The sequence below is a fragment of the Lithobates pipiens genome, unplaced genomic scaffold (assembly GCF_037356315.1).
Source record: "Lithobates pipiens isolate NorthernLeopardFrog02 unplaced genomic scaffold, aLitPip1_a1.2 Scaffold_1, whole genome shotgun sequence".
In the NCBI taxonomy this organism is placed as follows: Eukaryota; Metazoa; Chordata; class Amphibia; order Anura; family Ranidae; genus Lithobates; species Lithobates pipiens.
In genome coordinates this window covers 231905501-231927834 of record NW_027507685.1, presented here as the reverse complement: position 1 = coordinate 231927834, position 22334 = coordinate 231905501, and the positions used below count along the sequence as shown (strand labels likewise).

General features: G+C 49.0%; 1 protein-coding gene across 2 annotated transcripts in view; it reads left to right on the top strand.

The window, feature by feature from the left end:
- The window catches only part of LOC143984528 (class I histocompatibility antigen, F10 alpha chain-like), a 374849-nt gene that overhangs the window by 30469 nt on the left and 322046 nt on the right, over positions 1-22334 (top strand). For both annotated transcript variants that reach the window (XM_077484648.1, XM_077484647.1), the window contains exon 3: positions 3180-3458. In XM_077484648.1, the coding sequence (XP_077340774.1) occupies positions 3180-3458 (279 nt within the window). The remainder of the gene's footprint in view (positions 1-3179; positions 3459-22334) is intronic.

The following is a 22334-nucleotide window of genomic DNA, read 5'->3' as shown; positions in this document are numbered from 1 at the left end:
GCCCACTCCAGTGAATGGGAAGTCCGATGTGCCACGCCCATTTACAGCCGAAAAGTGTGCAAACAAGTGTGAGTGGGAAGATCCATTTCACCTACACGGGGGTGTGAATGGGATGTGATTGGGAGGAAGTTTTTAGGCAGTGAGAATGACCAAGGAGAGGTGGGGGGTAAAAAAAACAAGACTGACCCTCCAGAGTCGCACAGGAATGCTTCTTATCAGGAGAAGTCGCAGGGAAGTGGTACAGAAAAGTCATGCTGGAAATGATGGAACTTTCATGTCACAGCCAGAGCTAAATCCATATTCTACTTATAATGTGACATGGATGGAGAAGACACATCACTCCTCTCACCTGACCTATGGATGGGATGCACAGAGCAATGCATTGTGGGTAGGTCCATACAGATCATCCAATACCAGGGAGGGGGGATGTCAGATTCTGAGGGTCCCAGAGACCTCGGATTGTGACGGTGGTGGGTGTGACCCCTCTCGGTGCTTCTGTTTATGGGACACTTTTGAATTGATTCATAAAAAATAGTAGAAGTTATTCACTAAGCAAAGTGAAAGTAATTCAATAAATGTAACCAGTATGTGCTTCAAGCAACCAATCACATGCTTGCAAAAGATGAATATTCCATGTGAACATAGGACACGCCCACTCCAGAGTGAGGGGAAGGATTTCCTCCATGCACAGCTGACTTCCTGTCTGGGGACTCCATAGGGAAGTATGGAGATGTGTCCCCTGTCAGGTCTTCTGTGTGTATTATACATGGAGGATCCACCAGAAATGACACAACACAGACTCCTCCCCCCAGCAGATGTATAATATGGAATCTCCCATTCCTGCTCTGTGGGGGAAGGTTTACAGACATATTTGTAGTCAGTCTTCTACAGGAACCATTCTGTGATGTGGATTGTCTATGTATGAATAGTAGAAGAGGGATGAGGAAGGTGTACAATGGCCGTGTATTGTCTCTCAGGGGACATCTGGAGGTCATTACTGAGTAGATTTCCTGTGACATGATCTCTCTGTACAATCTGCAGCCATGAGGAGGGAAGATATTCTAATTATTTCATAATCCACCAGTCCTGTGTCACCATCACTGGGGGGAGGGGTCATCTGCACAGTGTGTGATTGGCTGTTAGAAAATGGAGGGAAGCAGCAGCCATTGAGATAAATATCTGAAGATGTCACACCTGATTTGTGAATAGGAATGTTTCTGAGGTCAAGACAGCCAATCAGTGATAAGCGTCCTCTCCTCAGTGGTGGGATGAGTCGGTGACCCCTCTGTAGAACGTTCTGGGTAGTGATGGGAAGTTCGGATCTTTTAACTGAATCGGTTCATTTCGAACTACTCAGTGAAATGAACGGATTCAATGAATCGATTCTTCAGTTCACTTGCTGAGTCTACTGACAAGCAAGTGAAGTGAAGCTCTGACTCAACCTTCTTAAATGATTAGAATGAAAAGAATGATTCTTCTCAGAAGGTTGGCAGCTCCTGGGGAGGTTTACTTGTATTTAGTTCCTTGCTACAATCACAATCCTATTATTCTGTCAGACCACAATTTGTCAGATCAGCCGCGTCATCAATTTTGGTGACACATAAAGCTGTGAAAATGAAAAGCGGATTTTTGTGCATGTGATGGGCCAACTACACAGTTACCATTGCTGGACCTCAGATTTTTCCGTTCTCTTTACAGCGCATGCACAGGAAAAATGATTGTATTTTACTTCCGCGTGCAGGCGAAGTATCCACGGTAGTAAAATCCAATCGTTAGGCTCCTTTCATACTTGTGCGACTTGAAAGTCATGCAATTTTTGCCACGATTTTTACCGTGACTTTGATGCGATTTTGATGTGACTTGAAGGAATACTTATGTAATCTTGAGGTCTCTGCCTCAAGTCGCATCAAAATCGGACCAAAGTAGTGCAGTAACTACTTTGAAGTCGCTGTGACTGGAAGACCCACAGATATGAACGGTACTCATTGCAAATCTTGGGGTACAACTTGTCATGTGACTTTGTATCCCAAGTTGCATGATAAGTCACACAAGTGTAAAAGGAGCCTCATTATGCACTGTAAAGACTACGGACAAATCTGATGGCAGCAATCTTACCTGTGAAGTTGGCCCATCAGAATGCAGAAAATACACACAAAAGCATCACCGAAAGTCGCAATATTGGCTGCTCCTATAGATTGCTTGATCTGACAGAACACCTGCTACCCAGGTTACTGAGCACAATCCTATACTCATATAATCATATACCAGACCCCATATGCAATAAAGAGAACCTGTCACTTCAACAAACTATCACATAGGGGCTTGTTAAGTGAAAAAATAAAATAAAAACTAAAACCATCCCCACCAACCCCGATATCTGCATGTGAATAAATGTGTGTAGGGCATGTATGTGTACATAGACCATGATTGCTTCACACGTGAGGTGTCACCACAAACGCTACAGTGACTGCAATAATTCTAGAAATATAATTCCTGGTTAATGAATGTACTGTACAGGCTTTTAAATTGTCACCCATTGAGAATTTAACACTTTCCTTCCTTTTTGATCAGTATGATCAGAGTTATAATCAATTGGATGATAGGGAAATGTGTTAGAACCAGGAGTCACCACCAGTAGTTATTTCAGTGCACTGTGTTCTAAAAACGGATCTGATTCTTTCCCTCGGTGTTCTGTGAACTCCTCACTCTTGTGTTAAGTTTGTATCCAGTTCCTGAGTGTCGCTGTGCTGTGAGTCAGCTGATTGGTTGCAGGGAGGGGCGGAGCTCTCTCACTCTAGGATCAGATTACCACTGCCAGCTCTGCTATGTACTGAGTGCAGAGAAATGTTTCAAACGAATCAGTTCACTAAAAAGAATCGATTCAAAAGAACGATTCGTTCATGAACTGGATATCACTAGTTCTGGGGTGTCACTAGGATCCGATCTTCTTCTTCCTCCATACTGAGGATGTGTATCAGAGATTTCTGCCATAGTGGAAGATATATATCTGTAGTACTGGCCGTGTCATTATAAGGAGATCTGTGCTGTATATGTACACTCTGTATACACACATCTATCCCTCTACATATCTCCTCCCTATACCATCACCTCCTCATCATCACATATTACACACATCACTTCCTCTGATCCCAGGTCACATCTTCCTCTTCTCTCTGCAGGGATCCATTCCTTCCAGGTGATGTCCGGCTGTGAGCTGAGAGATGACGGCACCACTGAGGGGTATTTCCAGTTCGGATATGATGGGAGAGATTTCATATATCTGGACACACAGAGAGGGATCTATATCCCGACCATGAATGAGGCTCAGATCACCACACAGAGATGGAACAGTCCGGAGGTGAGAGAGGGGGAGAGACACAAGAATTATCTGGAGAATGAATGTATAGAATGGCTGAAGAAACACATCAACAATGGGAGAGAAGATCTGGAGAAGAGAGGTGAGCGCACACTATATACATTATATATGTTATATCTACACACCGTATATACGCACTACACTATATACATCATATATGGTATATATACACACCGTATATACACACTACACTATATACATTATATATGTTATATCTACACACTACACTATATATATCATATATGTTATATCCAGAAGTGTACCTAGGGTCTCCAGCCCCCCCTCCCCCCTTTATTAAAAAGTTAGAATTTCAGTTGTTTGTTTTTTGTTTACATCAATTTCCTTTCATTTAGACTGAGCAGCCAATTTTTCCATGGACCGGGGAGGTTTGTGATGTCCGTCCACCGCGCTGTAATGTGCAGGAGCTCTGATATAAATATAAGCCCTCATGCACACGGACGTTTTAAAAAACTGGCTGCAAAGCTAGCTCCTACACCTTGAAAAATCGGCGTTAAAAACGCGATTTTTACCGCGTTTTGCATTGGCGTTAAAAACGCGTTTTTTAGCGTTAGCGTTAAGTAGCGTTTTTAAAGAAACACATCTCTTGGCTATAGCACTCAGAAAACGCGCACGCGTTTGTGCGCGCGTTTGTGCGCGTTTGTGCGCGTTTTTGCGCGTTTTCCCGCGATTCGCGTTTTTACAGCTCTAGCTCCACGCCAGGGAACGCACTGGTCCTGGGTTTTTTTTACAGCTTAAAAACGCCTATGCCATTTGCAGCTCAAAAACGCCTAGGTGGGCATGAAGCCATAGACTAACATGGACAGCCGTTTTTAACCACTTGCCGACCGCCTCACGCCGATGTACGTCGGCAGAATGGCACGGGCAGGCATAAGCACGTAGATGTACGTGATTTGCCTCCCGCGGGTCGGGGGCCCGATCGGGCCCCCGCCCGGTGCCTGCGGCGGTCGGTTTTCGTTCGGGAGCGATCCCGGACGAGGGGACGGCCATTCATTCATGGCCACCCCCTCGCGATCGCTCCCGACGAATGGAAATCCCCGGTGACATCACTTCCTCTCCTGTAATGTAAACACAGGAGAGGAAGTGATGTATTCTCTCCTCCGTGTCGGTATTTTTCGTTCCGACACGGAGGAGAGCGGATCAGTGAGTTGCACCAACACATCCCACACACAGTAGAACATGCCAGGCACACTCACACCCCCCCTTTACCCCCCGATCACCCCCCCAATTACCCCTGCCCCCCAGTCACAGTGACACCAATGTCATTTTTTTTTTTTTTTTTTTTTTTTTGCATTGGTGTCATTTGTGACTGTAATAACTGTTAGGGCAGTTAGGGTTAGCCCCCTTTAGTTCTAATGTACCCCCCTAACCCCCCCAATAAAGGTTTAACCCCGTGATCACCCCCCGTCGCCAGTGTCACTAAGGCTGGGTTCACATTGCAGCGGTTTATGAGAACGAATGTGATTCGCACCGCACTGCAGTGCAAATCACATCCGATCTCTGTGCGATTCGAGTTCAGCCATTCGCCGCACCCGCCGCACCCGCCGCACCCGCCGCAAATTCGCACGGGACCCTTTTTTTGGCCCGCAGCAGAATCGGATCGCATGGGTGTTCACACCATGCGATCCGAGTTTGCAGATCGCACTGCGATATGCGAACTGATCTGGGGGTGTCAGTAACATTTCACTGACACTCCCAGCAGTTCGCATAGGGCAGTGTGAACTGCCGCCGGGAGGCATGCGATGCGGGAACCCGCCGCGGATTCGCGGCGTTTCCGCATCGCTCCAGTGTGAACCCAGCCTAATAAGCGATCATTTTTCTGATCGCCGTATTAGTGTCACAGGTGACGCTAGTTAGGCAGGTAGGTATTTAGGTTCGCCGCAGCTTTTTATAGCGCTAGGGACCCCCATATACTACCGCATAAAGCCCCCTGATTGCCCCCTAGTTAACCCTTTCACCAGTGATCACCATATAACTGTTACAGGTGACGCTGGTTGGTTAGTTATTTTTTTATAGTTTCAGGGCACCCGCCATTTATTACCTAATAAAGGTTTAACCCCCTGATCACCCGGCAGGTGTCATTTGTGACTAATAACTGTTAGGGCAGTTAGGGTTAGCCCCCTTTAGTTCTAAGGTACCCCCCTAACCCCCCCAATAAAGGTTTAACCCCGTGATCACCCCCCGTCGCCAGTGTCACTAAGGCTGGGTTCACATTGCAGCGGTTTATGAGAACGGATGTGATTCGCACCGCACTGCAGTGCAAATCACATCCGATCTCTGTGCGATTCGAGTTCAGCTATACAGATAGTATGGCTGAATTCGTGTCGCACCCGCCGCACCCGCCGCAAACTCGCACGGGACCCTTTTTTTGGTCCGCAGCAGAATCGGATCGCATGGGTGTTCACACCATGCGATCCAAGTTTGCAGATCGCACTGCGATATGCGAACTGATCTGGGGGTGTCATTAACATTTCACTGACACTCCCAGCAGTTCGCATAGGGCAGTGTGAACTGCCGCCGGGAGGCATGCGATGCGGGAACCCGCCGCGCATTCGTGGCGTTCCCGCATCGCTCCAGTGTGAACCCAGCCTAATAAGCGATCGTTTTTCTGATCGCTGTATTAGTGTCACAGGTGACGCTAGTTAGGCAGGTAGGTATTTAGGTTCGCCGCAGCTTTTTATAGCGCCAGGGACCCCCATATACTACCGCATAAAGCCCCCTGATTGCCCCCTAGTTAACCCTTTCACCAGTGATCACCATATAACTGTTACAGGTGACGCTGGTTGGTTAGTTATTTTTTTATAGTTTCAGGGCACCCGCCATTTATTACCTAGTCTCACTAGTGTACCCCTAAATTTAGGGGTGTCTACTTTCTAAAATGGGGTCATTTGGGGGGGGGGGTTTGTGCCATCTTGGCATTTTATGGCCTTCAAAACTGTAACGCCCTTAGAAAGCCTGAAGGCGGTGCTTGGTTTTTGGGGCCCCGTACGCGGCTAGGCTCCCAAAAAGTCCCACATATGTGGTATCCCCGTACTCAGGAGAAGCAGCAGAATTTATTTTGGGGTGTCATTTCACATATGCCCATGGCATGCGTGAGCAATATATCATTTAGTGACAACTTTGTGAAAAAAAAAAAAAGTTTGTAATTTTCCCGCAACTTGTGGCAAAATATAAAATATTCCATGGACTCAACATGCCTCTCAGCAAATAGCTTGGGGTGTCTACTTTCTAAAATGGGGTCATTTGTGGGGGTTTTGTGCCATCTTGGCATTTTATGGCCTTCAAAACTGTAATAGGTAGTGAGAAGTGAACTCAAAAAATTACGCCCTTAGAAAGCCTGAAGGCGGTGCTTGGTTTTCGGGGCCCCGTACGCGGCTAGGCTCCCAAAAAGTCCCACATATGTGGTATCCCCGTACTCAGGAGAAGCAGCAGAATTTATTTTGGGGTGTCATTTCACATATGCCCATGGCATGCATGAGCAATATATCATTTAGTGACAACTTTGTGAAAAAAAAAAAAAAAAAAAAAAAAGTTTGTAATTTTCCCGCAACTTGTGGCAAAATATAAAATATTCCATGGACTCAACATGCCTCTCAGCAAATAGCTTGGGGTGTCTACTTTCTAAAATGGGGTCATTTGTGGGGGTTTTGTGCCATCTTGGCATTTTATGGCCTTCAAAACTGTAATAGGTAGTGAGGCGTGAAATCAAAAATTTACGCCCTTAGAAAGCCTGAAGGCGGTGCTTGGTTTTCGGGGCCCTGTACGCGGCTAGGCTCCCAAAAAGTCCCACATATGTGGTATCCCCGTACTCAGGAGAAGCAGCAGAATTTATTTTGGGGTGTCATTTCACATACGCCCATAGCATGTGTGAGCAATATATCATTTAGTGACAACTTTGTGTAAAAAAAAAAAAAAAATTTTTTTTTTGTCATTATTCAATCGCTTGAGGCAAAAAAATAAAATATTCAATGGGCTCAACATGCCTCTTATCAATTTCCTTAGGGGGTCTACTTTCCAAAATGGGGTCATTTGGGGGGGTTTTGTACTGCCCTGTCATTTTAGCACCTCAAGAAATGAGATAGGCAGTCGTAAACTAAAAGCTGCGTAAATTCCAGAAAACGTACCTTAGTTTGTAGATGTGACAACTTTTGCGCAAACCAAAAAATATACAATTATTGACTTTTTTTTTACCAAAGACATGTGGCTGAATACATTTTGTCCTAAATGTATGACTAAAATTGAGTTTATTGGATTTTTCTAATAACAAAAAGTAGAAAATATCATTTTTTTTCAAAATTTGCGGTCTTTTTACGTTTATATCGCAAAAAATAAAAATCGCAGAGGCAATCAAATACCATCAAAAGAAAGCTCTATTTGTGGGAAGAAAAGGACGCAAATTTTGTTTGGGTACAACATTGCATGACCGCGCAATTACCAGTTAAAGCAGCGCAGTGCCAAAGTGTAAAAAGACCTCTGGTCATTTACCAGCAAAATGGTCCGGTCTGAAAGTGGTTAAGCTGCAAAAAACGCTCAAAAAAGCGGCTGTAAAAACGTCCATGTGCATGAGGCCTAAAGGGGACTGCACTGTAATGATTACAGTGCCCTTTTACAGTGCAGTCCCCTTTATATTATTATCCCTGCAATCATGCCCCCCCTTTTACTCTCTACTCACTGTGCAGATCTCCAGCTCCTCCCGCTCCCTGCTTCCTTACATCAGAGTCCACACGGAGCCCCCTTACATCAGAGTCCGCACAGAGCCCCCTTACATCAGAGTCCGCACGGAGCCCCCTGACATCAGAGTCCGCACGGAGCCCGCTTACATCAGAGTCCACACAGAGCCCCCTTACATCAGTGTCCCCTTACATCAGAGTCCGCACAGAGCCCCCTTACATCAGAGCCCCCTTACATCAGAGTCCGCACAGAGCCCCCCTACATCAGAGCCCCCTTACATCAGAGTCCGCACGGAGCCCCCTTACATCAGAGTCCGCACGGAGCCCCCTTACATCAGAGTCCGCACGGAGCCCCCTTACATCAGAGTCCGCACGGAGCCCCCTTACATCAGAGTCCGCACGGAGCCCCCTTACATCAGAGTCCGCACGGAGCCCCCTTACATCAGAGTCCGCACGGAGCCCCCTTACATCAGAGTCCGCACGGAGCCCCCTTACATCAGAGTCCGGGCTGAACCCCCTTACATCAGAATCCGGGCTGAACCCCCTTACATCAGAGTCCGGGCTGAACCCCCTTACATCAGAGTCCGGGCTGAACCCCCTTACATCAGAGTCCGCACAGAGCCCCCTTACATCAGAGTCCGCCCTGAACCCCCTTACATCAGAGTCCGCCCTGAACCCCCTTACATCAGAGTCCGCCCTGAACCCCCTTACATCAGAGTCCGCCCTGAACCCCCTTACATCAGAGTCCGCCCTGAACCCCCTTACATCAGAGTCCGCCCTGAACCCCCTTACATCAGAGTCCGCGCACAGAGCTCCCTTACATCAGAGTCCGCGCACAGAGCTCCCTTACATCAGAGTCCGCGCACAGAGCTCCCTTACATCAGAGTCCGCGCACAGAGCCCCCTTACATCAGGGTCCGCACTGAACCCCCTTACATCAGAGTCCGCACACAGAGCTCCCTTACATCAGAGTCCGCGCACAGAGCCCCCTTACATCAGGGTCCGCACAGAGCCCCCTTACATCAGGGTCCGCACTGAACTCCCTTACATCAGGGTCCGCCCTGAACCCCCTTACATCAGAGTCCGCCCTGAACCCCCTTACATCAGAGTCCGCCCTGAACCCCCTTACATCAGAGTCCGCCCTGAACCCCCTTACATCAGAGTCCGCCCTGAACCCCCTTACATCAGAGTCCGCCCTGAACCCCCTTACATCAGAGTCCGCCCTGAACCCCCTTACATCAGAGTCCGCCCTGAACCCCCTTACATCAGAGTGCGCGCACGGAGCCCCCTTGCATCAGAGTCCGCACGGAGCCCCCTTACATCAGGGTCCACGCACAGAGCCCCCTTACATCAGGGTCCGCGCACAGAGCCCCCTTGCATCAGGGTCCGCGCACAGAGCCCCCTTGCATCAGAGTCCGCACGGAGCCCCCTTGCATCAGAGTCCGCACGGAGCCCCCTTGCATCAGAGTCCGCACGGAGCCCCCTTGCATCAGAGTCCGCACGGAGCCCCCTTGCATCAGAGTCCGCACGGAGCCCCCTTGCATCAGAGTCCGCACGGAGCCCCCTTGCATCAGAGTCCGCACGGAGCCCCCTTGCATCAGAGTCCGCACGGAGCCCCCTTGCATCAGAGTCCGCACGGAGCCCCCTTGCATCAGAGTCCGCGCACGGAGCCCCCTTGCATCAGAGTCCGCGCACGGAGCCCCCTTGCATCAGAGTCCGCGCACGGAGCCCCCTTGCATCAGAGTCCGCGCACGGAGCCCCCTTGCATCAGAGTCCGCGCACGGAGCCCCCTTGCATCAGAGTCCGCGCACGGAGCCCCCTTGCATCAGAGTCCGCGCACGGAGCCCCCTTGCATCAGAGTCCGCGCACGGAGCCCCCTTGCATCAGAGTCCGCGCACGGAGCCCCCTTGCATCAGAGTCCGCGCACGGAGCCCCCTTGCATCAGAGTCCGCGCACGGAGCCCCCTTGCATCAGAGTCCGCGCACGGAGCCCCCTTGCATCAGAGTCCGCGCACGGAGCCCCCTTGCATCAGAGTCCGCGCACGGAGCCCCCTTGCATCAGAGTCCGCGCACGGAGCCCCCTTGCATCAGAGTCCGCGCACGGAGCCCCCTTGCATCAGAGTCCGCGCACGGAGCCCCCTTGCATCAGAGTCCGCGCACGGAGCCCCCTTGCATCAGAGTCCGCGCACGGAGCCCCCTTGCATCAGAGTCCGCGCACGGAGCCCCCTTGCATCAGAGTCCGCGCACGGAGCCCCCTTGCATCAGAGTCCGCGCACGGAGCCCCCTTGCATCAGAGTCCGCGCCCTGAACCCCCTTGCATCAGAGTCCGCGCCCTGAACCCCCTTGCATCAGAGTCCGCGCCCTGAACCCCCTTGCATCAGGGTCCGCCCTGAACCCCCTTGCATCAGGGTCCGCCCTGAACCCCCTTGCATCAGGGTCCGCCCTGAACCCCCTTGCATCAGGGTCCGCCCTGAACCCCCTTGCATCAGGGTCCGCCCTGAACCCCCTTGCATCAGGGTCCGCCCTGAACCCCCTTGCATCAGAGTCCGCGCACTGAGCCCCCTTACATCAGAGTCCGCGCACTGAGCCCCCTTACATCAGAGTCCGCGCACTGAGCCCCCACTTACTGTAAGGGGGAGCTCTGTGGACTCTAACGTAAAGGAGAACGCTGATTTAAGGGGGTCTCTGCTCACCAAATCCCCCTTCTTGTATAGGAGTCCACAGAACACGCCTTAAATTTGTTTTCTGTATACACTAGAAGGCAGGAGAGAGGGTGAGCTTACTCACCCCAGGATGAGGCTCAGGAGCAGGCTGCCTGCAGCTCTTAAATCTTCCTTCCTTCACATCTCCCTGGGGATGTGTGGGCGGGGCAGACGCAGGGGAAGTGGGCGGGGCAGACAGAGTAGAGGGGCGGGAAGAAGAGGAGCAGTGGAAATGTCAGCGTTGGCTCAGCTGTGTGTGAGAGAGACACACACAGCTCAGCCTATTGTTGCGCCAGAGCGCTCCCTCTCCCTCTCCCTCCAGCATCTGAAGCTGACACAGGAGGGAGAGGGAGATAAGATGCCCCCCGCCCCCTATCAGCGGCTCTGCAGTGCAAGCAGCAGTGCTTGGCGCCACCGCCGCCAGCCCACCTCTGCTGTACAATGCTGAAGTCTGTCCTGCTGAAGTGATTGAGACAGTGCCCCCCCTCGGCATGCGCCCCCGGCGGGCGCCAGTCTCGCCACCAGCACGGTACGGCCCTGGTTATATCTATACACCGTATATACACGCTACACTATATACGGTGCCTTGCGAAAGTATTCGGCCCCCTTGAACTTTTCAACCTTTTGCCACATTTCAGGCTTCAAACATAAAGATATAAAATTTTTATTTTTTGTGAAGAATCGCCAACAAGTGGGACACAATTGTGAAGTGGAACGAAATCTATTGAATTTTTGAAACTTTTTTAACTAATAAAAAAATGAAAAGTGGGGCGTGCAAAATTATTCGGCCCCCTTGCGTTAATACTTTGTAGAGCCACCTTTTGCTGCGATTACAGCTGCAAGTCGCTTGGGGTATGTCTCCTATCAGTTTTGCACATCGAGAGACTGAAATTCTTGCCCATTCTTCCTTGCAAAACAGCTCGAGCTCAATGAGGTTGGATGGAGAGCGTTTGTGAACAGCAGTTTTCAGCTCTTTCCACAGATTCTCGATTGGATTCAGGTCTAGACTTTGACTTGGCCATTCTAACACCTGGATACGTTTATTTGTGAACCATTCCTTTGTAGATTTTGCTGTATGTTTGGGATTATTGTCTTGTTGGAAGATAAATCTCCGTCCCAGTTTCAGGTCTTTTGCAGACTCCAACAGGTTTTCATCCAGAATGGTCCTGTATTTGGCTGCATCCATCTTCCCCTCAATTTTAACCATCTTCCCTGTCCCTGCTGAAGAAAAGCAGGCCCAAACCATGATGCTGCCACCGCCATGTTTGACAGCGGGGATGGTGTGTTGAGGGTGATGAGCTGTGTTGCTTTTTTTTAATTCCTTTTATTTACTTTTCAAGATGAGGCAATTTTACAGTCAGAAAAGATGACAATAATTAAAGTAAAAACAGAAACGGGAAATGAATACAGTTTGATGTTATAACAGCATTATCAAATATCAAATCCCCCAGTTGTGCACTCAGTGAAAAACATATGCGGTTACGGCTGTGTATCATGGCTAACCGTGCACCACTCTGGGGGAGACTGCCCGACTGTTACCCTGGTAACCTCCTGATGCTAGTGAAGTCACCAGGACCATACTGTAAGAGACTCATTTACACCTGCCAGGGAGGGTTGTCTCCCAACCAGCTAAGTCCAGCCATGTGGCACAACTGATGGGTTAGAGAAAGTAGGATGTTCAAATTATCTGAGTAGGCCGGCCCAAGGCCAGGAGCGGATTAGGAGAAGAGGGACAAAGGGAGTGGAAAAGCAGGATGGGGAAGGATAAAAAAAAAGGGGGGGATGAGAGGGAGAACAGAGAAGGGGAGTGGTGGTGCCTCCCGACCAGAGAGCGATTCACGCTACAGGAACTAATCAGGCAATGCAACCTCACGAAGGTAAGCTTCCGTGTGGATGTATTGTTGCCATGATCGCCACGTCTCCCGAAAGGCCTCCTCCCCTCCGTGCAGGGTGGCAGTGAGATCTTCCATGTTTCTTAGGTCATTCACCTTGACAAACCACAGGGATTTTGTTGGTGGAATCTCCGATCTCCAGCGCAAGGGGATGCATGCCTTGGCGGCATTCAATAGCTGAATGGTAAGGGAGGCTTTATATTTCTTAATGGGTCGCTTAGAGAGGTGCAGTAGACAGGCCGCGGGGTCTCCCTCCAGGGTAACACCAGTCAGGTGCTCGATCGTGCGTGCCACCTCCGTCCAGTAGGGTTTGATTTTGGGGCAGTCCCAGAAAATGTGCAGCATTGTTCCCTCCTCCACATTACAACACCAACAAAGACTGGGGACCCGTGGGAAGAAACAATGCAGAGAGGTGGGCACTCTGTACCATCGGGTCAAGATTTTATAGCAGGTCTCTTGGACCCTGGTGGCAATAGAGGACTTCTGGGCGAAGTGAAGGATCTTCTCCCTCTGAGAGTCACTAAATTGGACTCCTAGATCCGCCTCCCATTTAGAAAGGAAGGGGGGGAGGAACCCTTCTGCTGGTGAGATCAGGGAGGAGTAGAGTATAGATAGACAGTGGCGGATCGGTTCTCTGCGGTGGTAAATTCGTTCCAGCTCTGTGAATGGACGCGATATGCCAGGCGTCCTTGAACACCGGCGCAGGAAGTTACGCAGTTGGAGACCGCTCCAGAAGTCCAACGGGGGGTCTATAGCGGACACCACCGCTTCTATTGCAAGTTGGCCGCCCGGGCCCAGAAAGTCGTGGAGATGAAACCGCCCTTCCGCTGCCAAGCGCCCAAGAATGGGGTTCCGCCGGCCAGGTGGAAAGTCTGGATTACCCAAAATTGGCACCATGGGGGAAGGCATCGGGGAAACTGAGAAGTGCCTAGCGTAGGATGGTCATTGAGGGCCTTCGGCAGAGAGGTAGCGATCCACGGCCAGCTCCTGGCCATTCCATCAGAGTCCTCTATTTCCATCGCCACCCACTGTTTGGCCCCCCCGTGGCAATACCAGTCGACCACTCTAGTGAGATGGGCTGCCCTGTAGTATGCCTTTATGTCTGGGAGACCGACTCCTCCCCTATGCTTAGCCATGTGGAGGATTTGCAGTCTGATACGTGGTTTTTGATGAGACCAAATGAAGTCGCGGAACAGCGAGTCAACTCGTTTGAAGAAAGACGGAGGGAGACGGATGGGGAGGACTTGTAGCAGATATAGTATCCTAGGCAAGGCGGTCATCTTAATGGCATTGTTAAAGTAAGTGAATGCCATTGGTGGAGATCGGTTTTGAGACGGAGAAGGAGTGGGGTAAAGTTTGCCTGGTATAAGTCCGAAGGGTCTGTGCTGATGTCGACGCCCAAGTAAGGAATGGTGCTGACCACCCAGCGTAACTGGTAGGCCGAGTGCAAGCGGCCGACAATGTCCTTGTCCACTGTAATGTTCAGAAGGGATGATTTGGTCAGATTGATTGAGAACAAAGAAAGGGCTCCGTAGTGCTGCAGGGACTGAAGGAGGTTGGGTAGCGAATTGAGTGGGTCTGTTAGGAAAAAAATCAAATCATCCGCAAAGGCAGCCACCTTATGAGACCCAGAGGATTTGTGAAAACCTGTAATACCTGGATTTGCCCGTATTCTGCACAGGAGGGGCTCCAGAGAGAGTATGAAAATCAGCGGAGACAGGGGGCAACCCTGACGTGTGCCGTTACGGATGTTGAAGAAACCGGACCTCATTTCATTCACTTTGACCGCAGCCGTGGGGTGGGAGTAGAGGCAAAGGGTCCAACCGAGCATCGAGAAGCGGAGACCGATGTGCTCCAGGGTGGCCTGTATAAAGGACCAATCCACGCAGTCAAAAGCCTTCTCTGCGTCGGTTGACAGCAGGAGAAGGGGGCGCCCAGAGGACTTGGCCACGTGGATTAGGTTTACCACCCTAATGGTGTTGTCCCGGGGTTCCCGTTGTGGGACGAAACCCGCTTGGTCCCTATGAATTAGACTTGGTATGTGGGGGAGTATCCTATTGGCCAGTATCTTGGCAAACAATTTAAGGTCGGTGTTCAGGTGAGGTGTTGGCTCATCACCACCCCCTTTCCTGGCCAGCTGGGTAGCATGCTCGGATAAGGGTCTGGTATGGATCTGGGAGGACCCCCATGCCGTTTTTTCGGCGTAGGGGGTTCCCCTTAAAATCCATACCAGACCTAAGGGCCTGGTATGCTCTTGGAGGGAGGACCCACGCCAAATTTTTTTAAAAATAAAATTGGCGTGGAGTTTCCCCTTGAGAGCTCAATCTCTGGCCGCGGTAAAAGTCGCCTGGCCTGGGGCGACTTAAAGTCGTGTTGCAAGTCGCCCCAAGTCATGTTCAGGTCGTGTCCAAGTTGCCTCCAAAAGTCGTGTTGAAAGTCGTGTTGCCCCTGTGTGAACGGACCCTAAAGGACAGCTCACATGGCATAACCTCCTTCATACTCACCTCAGGTACTGACAACCTCGCCGTCTCCCTAGGTGAGCGACAATCAGAGCTATGCACAGGTCTATTTGACACACTATGTGACACGGGAGGAGAAATACCAGAAACAGGTGCTTTAGCAGCAAGAAAAGAACCAGAGGTACCCAAAGAGGGAGCAGCAGCAGAAAAAGGTAAACCTACTGACATAGAAATACCCGCAGAAGAAAGTGCAGTAGATATAGCAGACAGATAACCAATAACATGAGACAACACATTGTGAAGTAAAGACTCACCCTGCCCTGCTGGACCCGGGGCTGATGCTGAAAACGGTACCGGACCCAGTACCAGTGCTGGCATTGGAGCTGAAACTGAGACTGGTGCTGATACTGAAACAGGTGCTGGTACTGAAACTGTTGCTGGGACTGAAAATGGTGCTGGTCCTGTGACCACTGCCTGACCTGGCAGTGGAGCTGTAACTGGGGGTGGAACTGACGCTGCTACAGGTGTATTTGCCCCCTAAGCTGCTGCCCCCGCAAGGTCTGTAGTTACAAGCCTTGTGTCATCCCTGCTAAAAAGTGTGCCTGGAACCAGGCCACCCTGCAGAGCCAGCAGCTGAGGAAGCTGCCACTTGTTGTCCGATGCCCGCAGAAGCAGACGGCACCATTCTTCCTCCTTGAGGCTGTGACACTCTGCCCCTCCTCCTCGCAGGGGATTTCGACCAGAGCCTCCTCTTCTGCCCAGAGCGCCATTTGTGCTCCACCTCCCCGCCAGCCATCTCTGCACTGCCTCCATACTCACGGCCTTCGCTTCCCTGCCGCTCAGGGGGGACACTTCGCCGTGTTCGCCGACCAGGGGAGACCTCCTCCGCTCCATGCTCGCCATGCTGCCGCCTGTCCTCTTCCACCTCCGTCCCTCACTCTTCCTCCTCGATCACCGGCTTCTCCAGGCAGCGCTGCAGCCAGGCTACACCTCCTCGGCCCTTCGCTCTCTCCATGACGTCACGAATCAGGGCCTTCATCTTCAAGGCAATTGTAGTTTTTCTTACAATCTCCCAGAGCCATTGCAGAGAATGCTCAAGACCCTCTGCAGCCCTTATATAGCCTACCTAGAGGACCAAAACTCTTCCTAACTGCTTATTGGACACCCCACACCTGCCTACCTAATTAGCTGACAGAAAACCGCCCACCCTTACTATACCTCATTAACCCCTAAACTACTGGACGAGGGGCTAGGTGGCCCCATTACTTTTGCCCGCTTTTACAATTGGTGATTGTTGAAAATCACAAAGGCATTTAACTTTAATTCTTCTTGACCATGCTGCTTGAAAATGGAACTGTTCATTGCATACAAATGAGCACTGAGAGTGCAGAAAGCTGTGCATTCATTTAAATGTTTTTTATATACCTCAAAGAGGAAGAAATGTTATTTGAAAGAACTTTTTATTGCATATCAAAACAGCATCGAGAACATTATAAAGTACCTTTTTCCTTCCATATAGTTCTTATGAGCTTTAACCTCTAGAGATCCGCGCTATAGCCAAATGACGGCTAGGGCGCGGACCTGCTTTGCCGGGACTACGTCTATTGACAGGTCACAGATCGGAGCAAAGGGTCGAGCCCGACCCCTTACCACGTGATCAGCTGTCAGCCAATGACATCTAAATCACAACAGAGCCGGTAATCGGCTATTTTTCCTCCTCGCGCTGACAGCGCGAGGAGAAAAAAAAAGCTGATCACCGGCGGCCGTGAGAGGGACTTCAGTCCTGATCATGGCCAGATCATCATTGCCCACCTGCTCCCTACCAGTGCCACCTAAGTAGGGGAAAAAGTGAAACTCATCAGTGCCACCCATTAGTGCCCACACTGCCACCTATCAGTGCCCATAATCTGCCGCAAAAACAGTGCTGCACCTCAGTGCCACATATCTGTGCCCATCATTGTCATCTACCAGTGCCCAGCAGTGCCGCCCAGCAGTGCCACCTATCAGTTCCACCTATCAGTGCCCATCAGTCCCATCTATCAGTGGTATCCATCAGTGCCCATCCGTGCCATCTTATCTGTGCCCATCTTTGCCCATCAGTACCGCCTTATCTGTGCCCATCAGTACTGCCTTATCTGTGCCTATTAGTGCCACCTTAACTGTGCCTATCAGTGCCCTCCCGTGCCGCCTCATCAGCGAATTTCAATGAAGGAGAAAAATGACCTGTTTGCAAAATTTTATAACAAACTATTAAACATGATTTTTTTTATTTTTTTTATTTTGCATTTTTTTTGTTTGTTTAGCAAAAAATAAAACTCCCAGCTGTAATTAAATACCACCAAAAGAAAGCTCTATTTGTGGGAAAAAAATTATAAAAATGTCATTTGGGTACAGTGTTGTATGGCTGCGCAATTGTCATTCAAAGTGCATCAGCGCTGAAAGCTGAAAATTGGTCTGGGCAGGAGGGGGCTTTAAGTGCCCAGTAAGCAAGTGGTTAATGCATTGCAGAGGCAGAAAAGTGAAATTTGTTGGCTGCTACTAACATTGGCTGTTAATATGAATTGAGGATAACTGCTATTTTTGCTGATAAATGCTGAATGTTCAGACAGTTGGGGTCGCTTCATTATAATAACTATAATCTCTGCTACTTGCTGATACCTATTATCTACCTACCTGATATCCTCTGGAAAACTGACACTGTCTGTTGAAGATTACTGATGCTGGTTGTCATCTACCGGTATATGTTGAAGAACATTGTTGCATATCGATAGGCGCTGTCATTTCCTGACAATCCCCTGGCATTCGTGGGTTACTATTACCACTGGTAAGAAATGGCGACTTTCGGGCAGGATTTGCTGACACTGTACCAATGTTTGAAAATGATCATTACCTGTGTATGATTAGATAAATTATCTGGTACCACTAGGATCTTTCTCTGGGGAAAGGCTGATACTTGTTGATAATCGCTTATAAACATTGCTACTGAGGGGTATGGCTGTTTGTTGAAATTTTTAAAATGGACTGTATTTTTACCTACACATTATGTTATGCTATTAAATGATATCTTTTGTAGGATATTAAACTTACTGGGATTGCTGATAAACCTTATAACACCCACTTGGGTGCCAGTAAAATTGATTAGTAAATATGAGAATAAAGTCAAGGAAAGTGGGCCCAGGGGGTATCCAGCGTTATATGTCAGCGGAGACAAGTATAATAGAAGAGGGGCAGGGCAGTCCTAGACAGACAATTGCCAAAGTAGGAAAAGTGAATAGCACATCTGTTATGTGACCAAGAAACGCTGGTAACACTTCCCAAGGAAGCTCAAAGTGGGGATCAGAAGAAGAAAGGAAAAGCGGATCCAGAGATACAGCTGTGAGAACGGATATTGGGCAGGTCTTAGGCTGAGTAGAAGAAATAGAAGAAAGAATGGACAGATACGATCATAGACTTGAGGAAATGAATGAGCAGATAAAGTTCCTCCAATGAACAAATAGATCGCTGTTATATAAAATGGAGGACTAAGAAAATTGAAGCCGCCAAAAAAAATTACAGATAAGAGGATTGTCGGAGAAATATAAAAACGAGGATTTAACAAAGGTGATGCAGGAACTGTTTAACCCTATGCTGGGGAAAGAGACAGCAGCAATACTGAAAATAGATAGGGTGCACGAGATGCACATGTGCGCGGCTAACTGAGCAGTACATGGCTGCTTAGAGCTCCGTGGATACCGGGACCTGACAGCTAATAACGGCAAGTTATAGCAGCACACCGCTTTACAAAACTGTTACATTTGTCACTGAGACATCAGGGCACGTTTTGATACTATGTACAGTGGGAAAAAATCTAAATCTAAAACTTTAAAAGCCCAAACATCGCTGACTGGAACTACTGCTAAAATGGCGGGAACATCATCCCCCTGCAATATTTCCTCACAGAAAAAGACACAAGTAAGGATTTCTCCCTCTACACAGAAAGGTGAGACAGATTTTGATTTTGGAATGACTCCCATTACTTTACAGAACTCTCCTCCTGGCTCTGATTTATTATGTCAATTTGAGAGAGTTTTACAAAAGGCTTTACAAAACACCTCAGATACAATTACTGAGAGACTTACACGAGAGATTCGTGAGGTGGGCCGTCGCACATCTGTCCTAGAACAGAGAATGGATGAATTGGAAGTTATTACAAATAATCAAAAAGAAGAAATAGAAGCCCTTAGGGAAGAAAATTCTTCCCTCAATAGCCAACTCGAGGAATTTGAAAATAGAGCCAGGAGATCTAATCTTCGTATCCGTGGCATCCCTGAGGCTATAGAAGATCTCCAATCCACTATTGCTGCGCTTTTCCAGGAATTAGTCCCATCAATTCCTATAGAGCGCCTGGAAATGGACAGGTTTCATAGAACCCTGGCTCCCAGAAAAGAGGATGGCCCCCCCAGGGACATTGTAATAAAATTACACTACTTCCGTACTAAAGCACAAATAATGGAAGCAGCCCGTAGTAAAGATTCCTTAATCTTTCAGGGGCATAAATATCAGATTTTTCAAGACCTCTCACAGCAAACTCTAATGAAAAGAAAGGCGATGAAGCCACATTTGCAGATTCTCCAACTTCATCGCATCTCTTATCGCTGGAACTTCCCATTTGCTGTCCGCTTTTCTCACTGAGGTTCTACCTTCACCTGTAAAACGGAAGATGATCTCATTGAAGCAATTCAAGATCTTCGCCTGTCAACATCAGAGGGAACAGCTGAAGGATCCAAACGTCGAGCAACATCTAACTCTCCTAAACAACCACAGGACACTTCTAATCTTTCAGATCATCCCAGTATGCATAAAAGGTGCCGTACTGCTTCACCTCCATCAGCTCAAGAAGAACAGATGGACTGATGTTAATATTCTTATATGTGATATAGAACCCCTAGGGCATGTTCTGCCTTAAATCATATATTCAGTGACATCATCAGTAAATAACACTGCGATGGGTCTTACACCCTAACATAATATAACGTTCTTAATTTAAATGCTAATATAGTGCCAATACTCGGTATATTTGCAACACCTTCATTTCATAAGAAATTATATATATTATTATCCTCTCCTGGACCTATTGTCGGGGGTTTTACTTCTGATTAATGGGTACAGGACAGCTATAATTAATGAGACAAGCACTATAAATCATCTTAAAATCGACCTCAGAGATGCTTCACTAATTCTATTTTTATTTCATACACTTTTTTTTATTATTATTTTTATTTTTTTTTAGTACTTTTGTTAATGTACCGAGTATAATTATATAGTTATATAATAGTTCTAAAAACTTGCTTGTTTACAAATTTATAGACTATTTTGAATGGCTGTCATAATCCTGGTCATAACGTACTGTGCATTCAACTTGATCCTCGAGTACCCGATGCTGTAATCGGATACTCTTTGGACCTACAGTATCCATTGGTTGGTGATTTTTACCACCCACTGAATACTTGCTCCACATAGGAGCCACCCTTTTTTCTATACCAAAGCTTCTCATACCCCTTTCAACTACCAGATTCAACTCATACTTTTCATTTCCTATCTACATTACCCCATATACCCTTCCTTGCCCTAACCAAATACCCACAACTCTCCTGATATTCCATTTCTTCATAAAAAATGACTTTAAATATTCTATCCCTCAATGTACAGGGACTCAACTCCCCCTCAAAGAGAACTAAAGCGTTCCAATACTTTTCCAAGCTTAAAGCACAAGTGGTATGTTTACAGGAAACACACTTTTCAACACAATCCTTCCCAAAATTCTTCAGTCAACAATACCCCCAGACATATACTGCCTCGGCCTCTACCAAACAGAGAGGTGTTTTAATAGCTTTTCACCGTACCACACCGTTTATACTTAAAAAAGAAATTAAAGATCCCGAGGGAAGATACCTACTACTCTCTGGCCACTTGCTAGACTGCGAAGTTACAATAGTTTCTTACTATGCCCCGAATAAAAATCCATTGTCCTGGGGGCGTGGCCGAGCGGAGAACCGAGTGGACGTGCCTGGGGTGAGCTCCGCTACTAGAGCGCACACCCAGAGCCTTCCCGTCCACCGGAGCGGAACGGACCCCACCGGAGGCCCTGGGCATACCAGGAGGGGCTGGACATACTTCTAGCGCGGGTGCGCTGTTCGCGGAGCTCCGGCCGCCCGGCAGGACAGTCCGAGGCTTCGGCCTACGGCGGCCATCTTGCTCCACCCGGAGGCCGAGCTCCGGCGCACTACACAGCCCAGCAGCTGTTTCTACAAACTGCAGGTTGCCGGGGACACCCAGCCTGCCATCTAGAGCCCAAAGTCCTCCCTGAGTGGCCCTGGGATCATCCGAAACGGTCCTGGTAAGTGACGGCGGCCATCTTGGTACACCCGGAGGCCTCTCTGTTCTCTCTGGGCTCAATCCGTCCCCATCCACCCTCAGGAACACTCTAGCCGGACCACCAGAGACCCCTAAAGGGGTTGTTAAGGGGGCATGTACTTTTCTCTGGCTGCATTTGCTGACAAGGCTCTGGCTTCAAAGAATTAGAGGGGCGGCCATCTTGCTACACCTCCGTGTCTTCTGGGCCCCTTTCTAAACTCGCTGACCCCCTGGAGATCCTGGCCGGGCACCTTCAGAATTAGACGGGGCTATCCTTGAGGACCAACCCCCCCTTATTACATGGGCTGCTGATACAGATCCAGAGACCCAGAGGGGTGGCCATCTTGGTTCACCCAGGCTGCTGTCTGCACCCACACTCCTGAGCTCCCTCATGCTTACAAACCTGGATCTCTACATACACAGCCGCCAAAGCAGCCCAACCAGATAGTGCCCACCTGGGGTCTCCGTCCGTTCAACTCCGCAGAGACACTGTACGACCATGTCTGGCTAAGGAAATGTCCAGCTGAGTCCCGTGATCGCCCGTAGCGGACAGGCTATACCTCAGACATTGCACATACCTGAACAGCATGTCCACACACAGCTCTCGATCTACTGAGTCTGTGGATCTCCAACAGGGTACAATCCAGCGATACCTGCTCCGTACGTCTCAGTCTGATCCCCGCACTCCCAGAGACAAGATGGCACCAGCGCGTAATCCAGGAAAGAGCAAACCTCCTCCTCCTACTCAGCCGACAACGGACAGCGGCGAGGAATCAGATGACCCCCCGACCCAGCACTCGGTCCTTTCAGGTGTAGCGTCCAGATC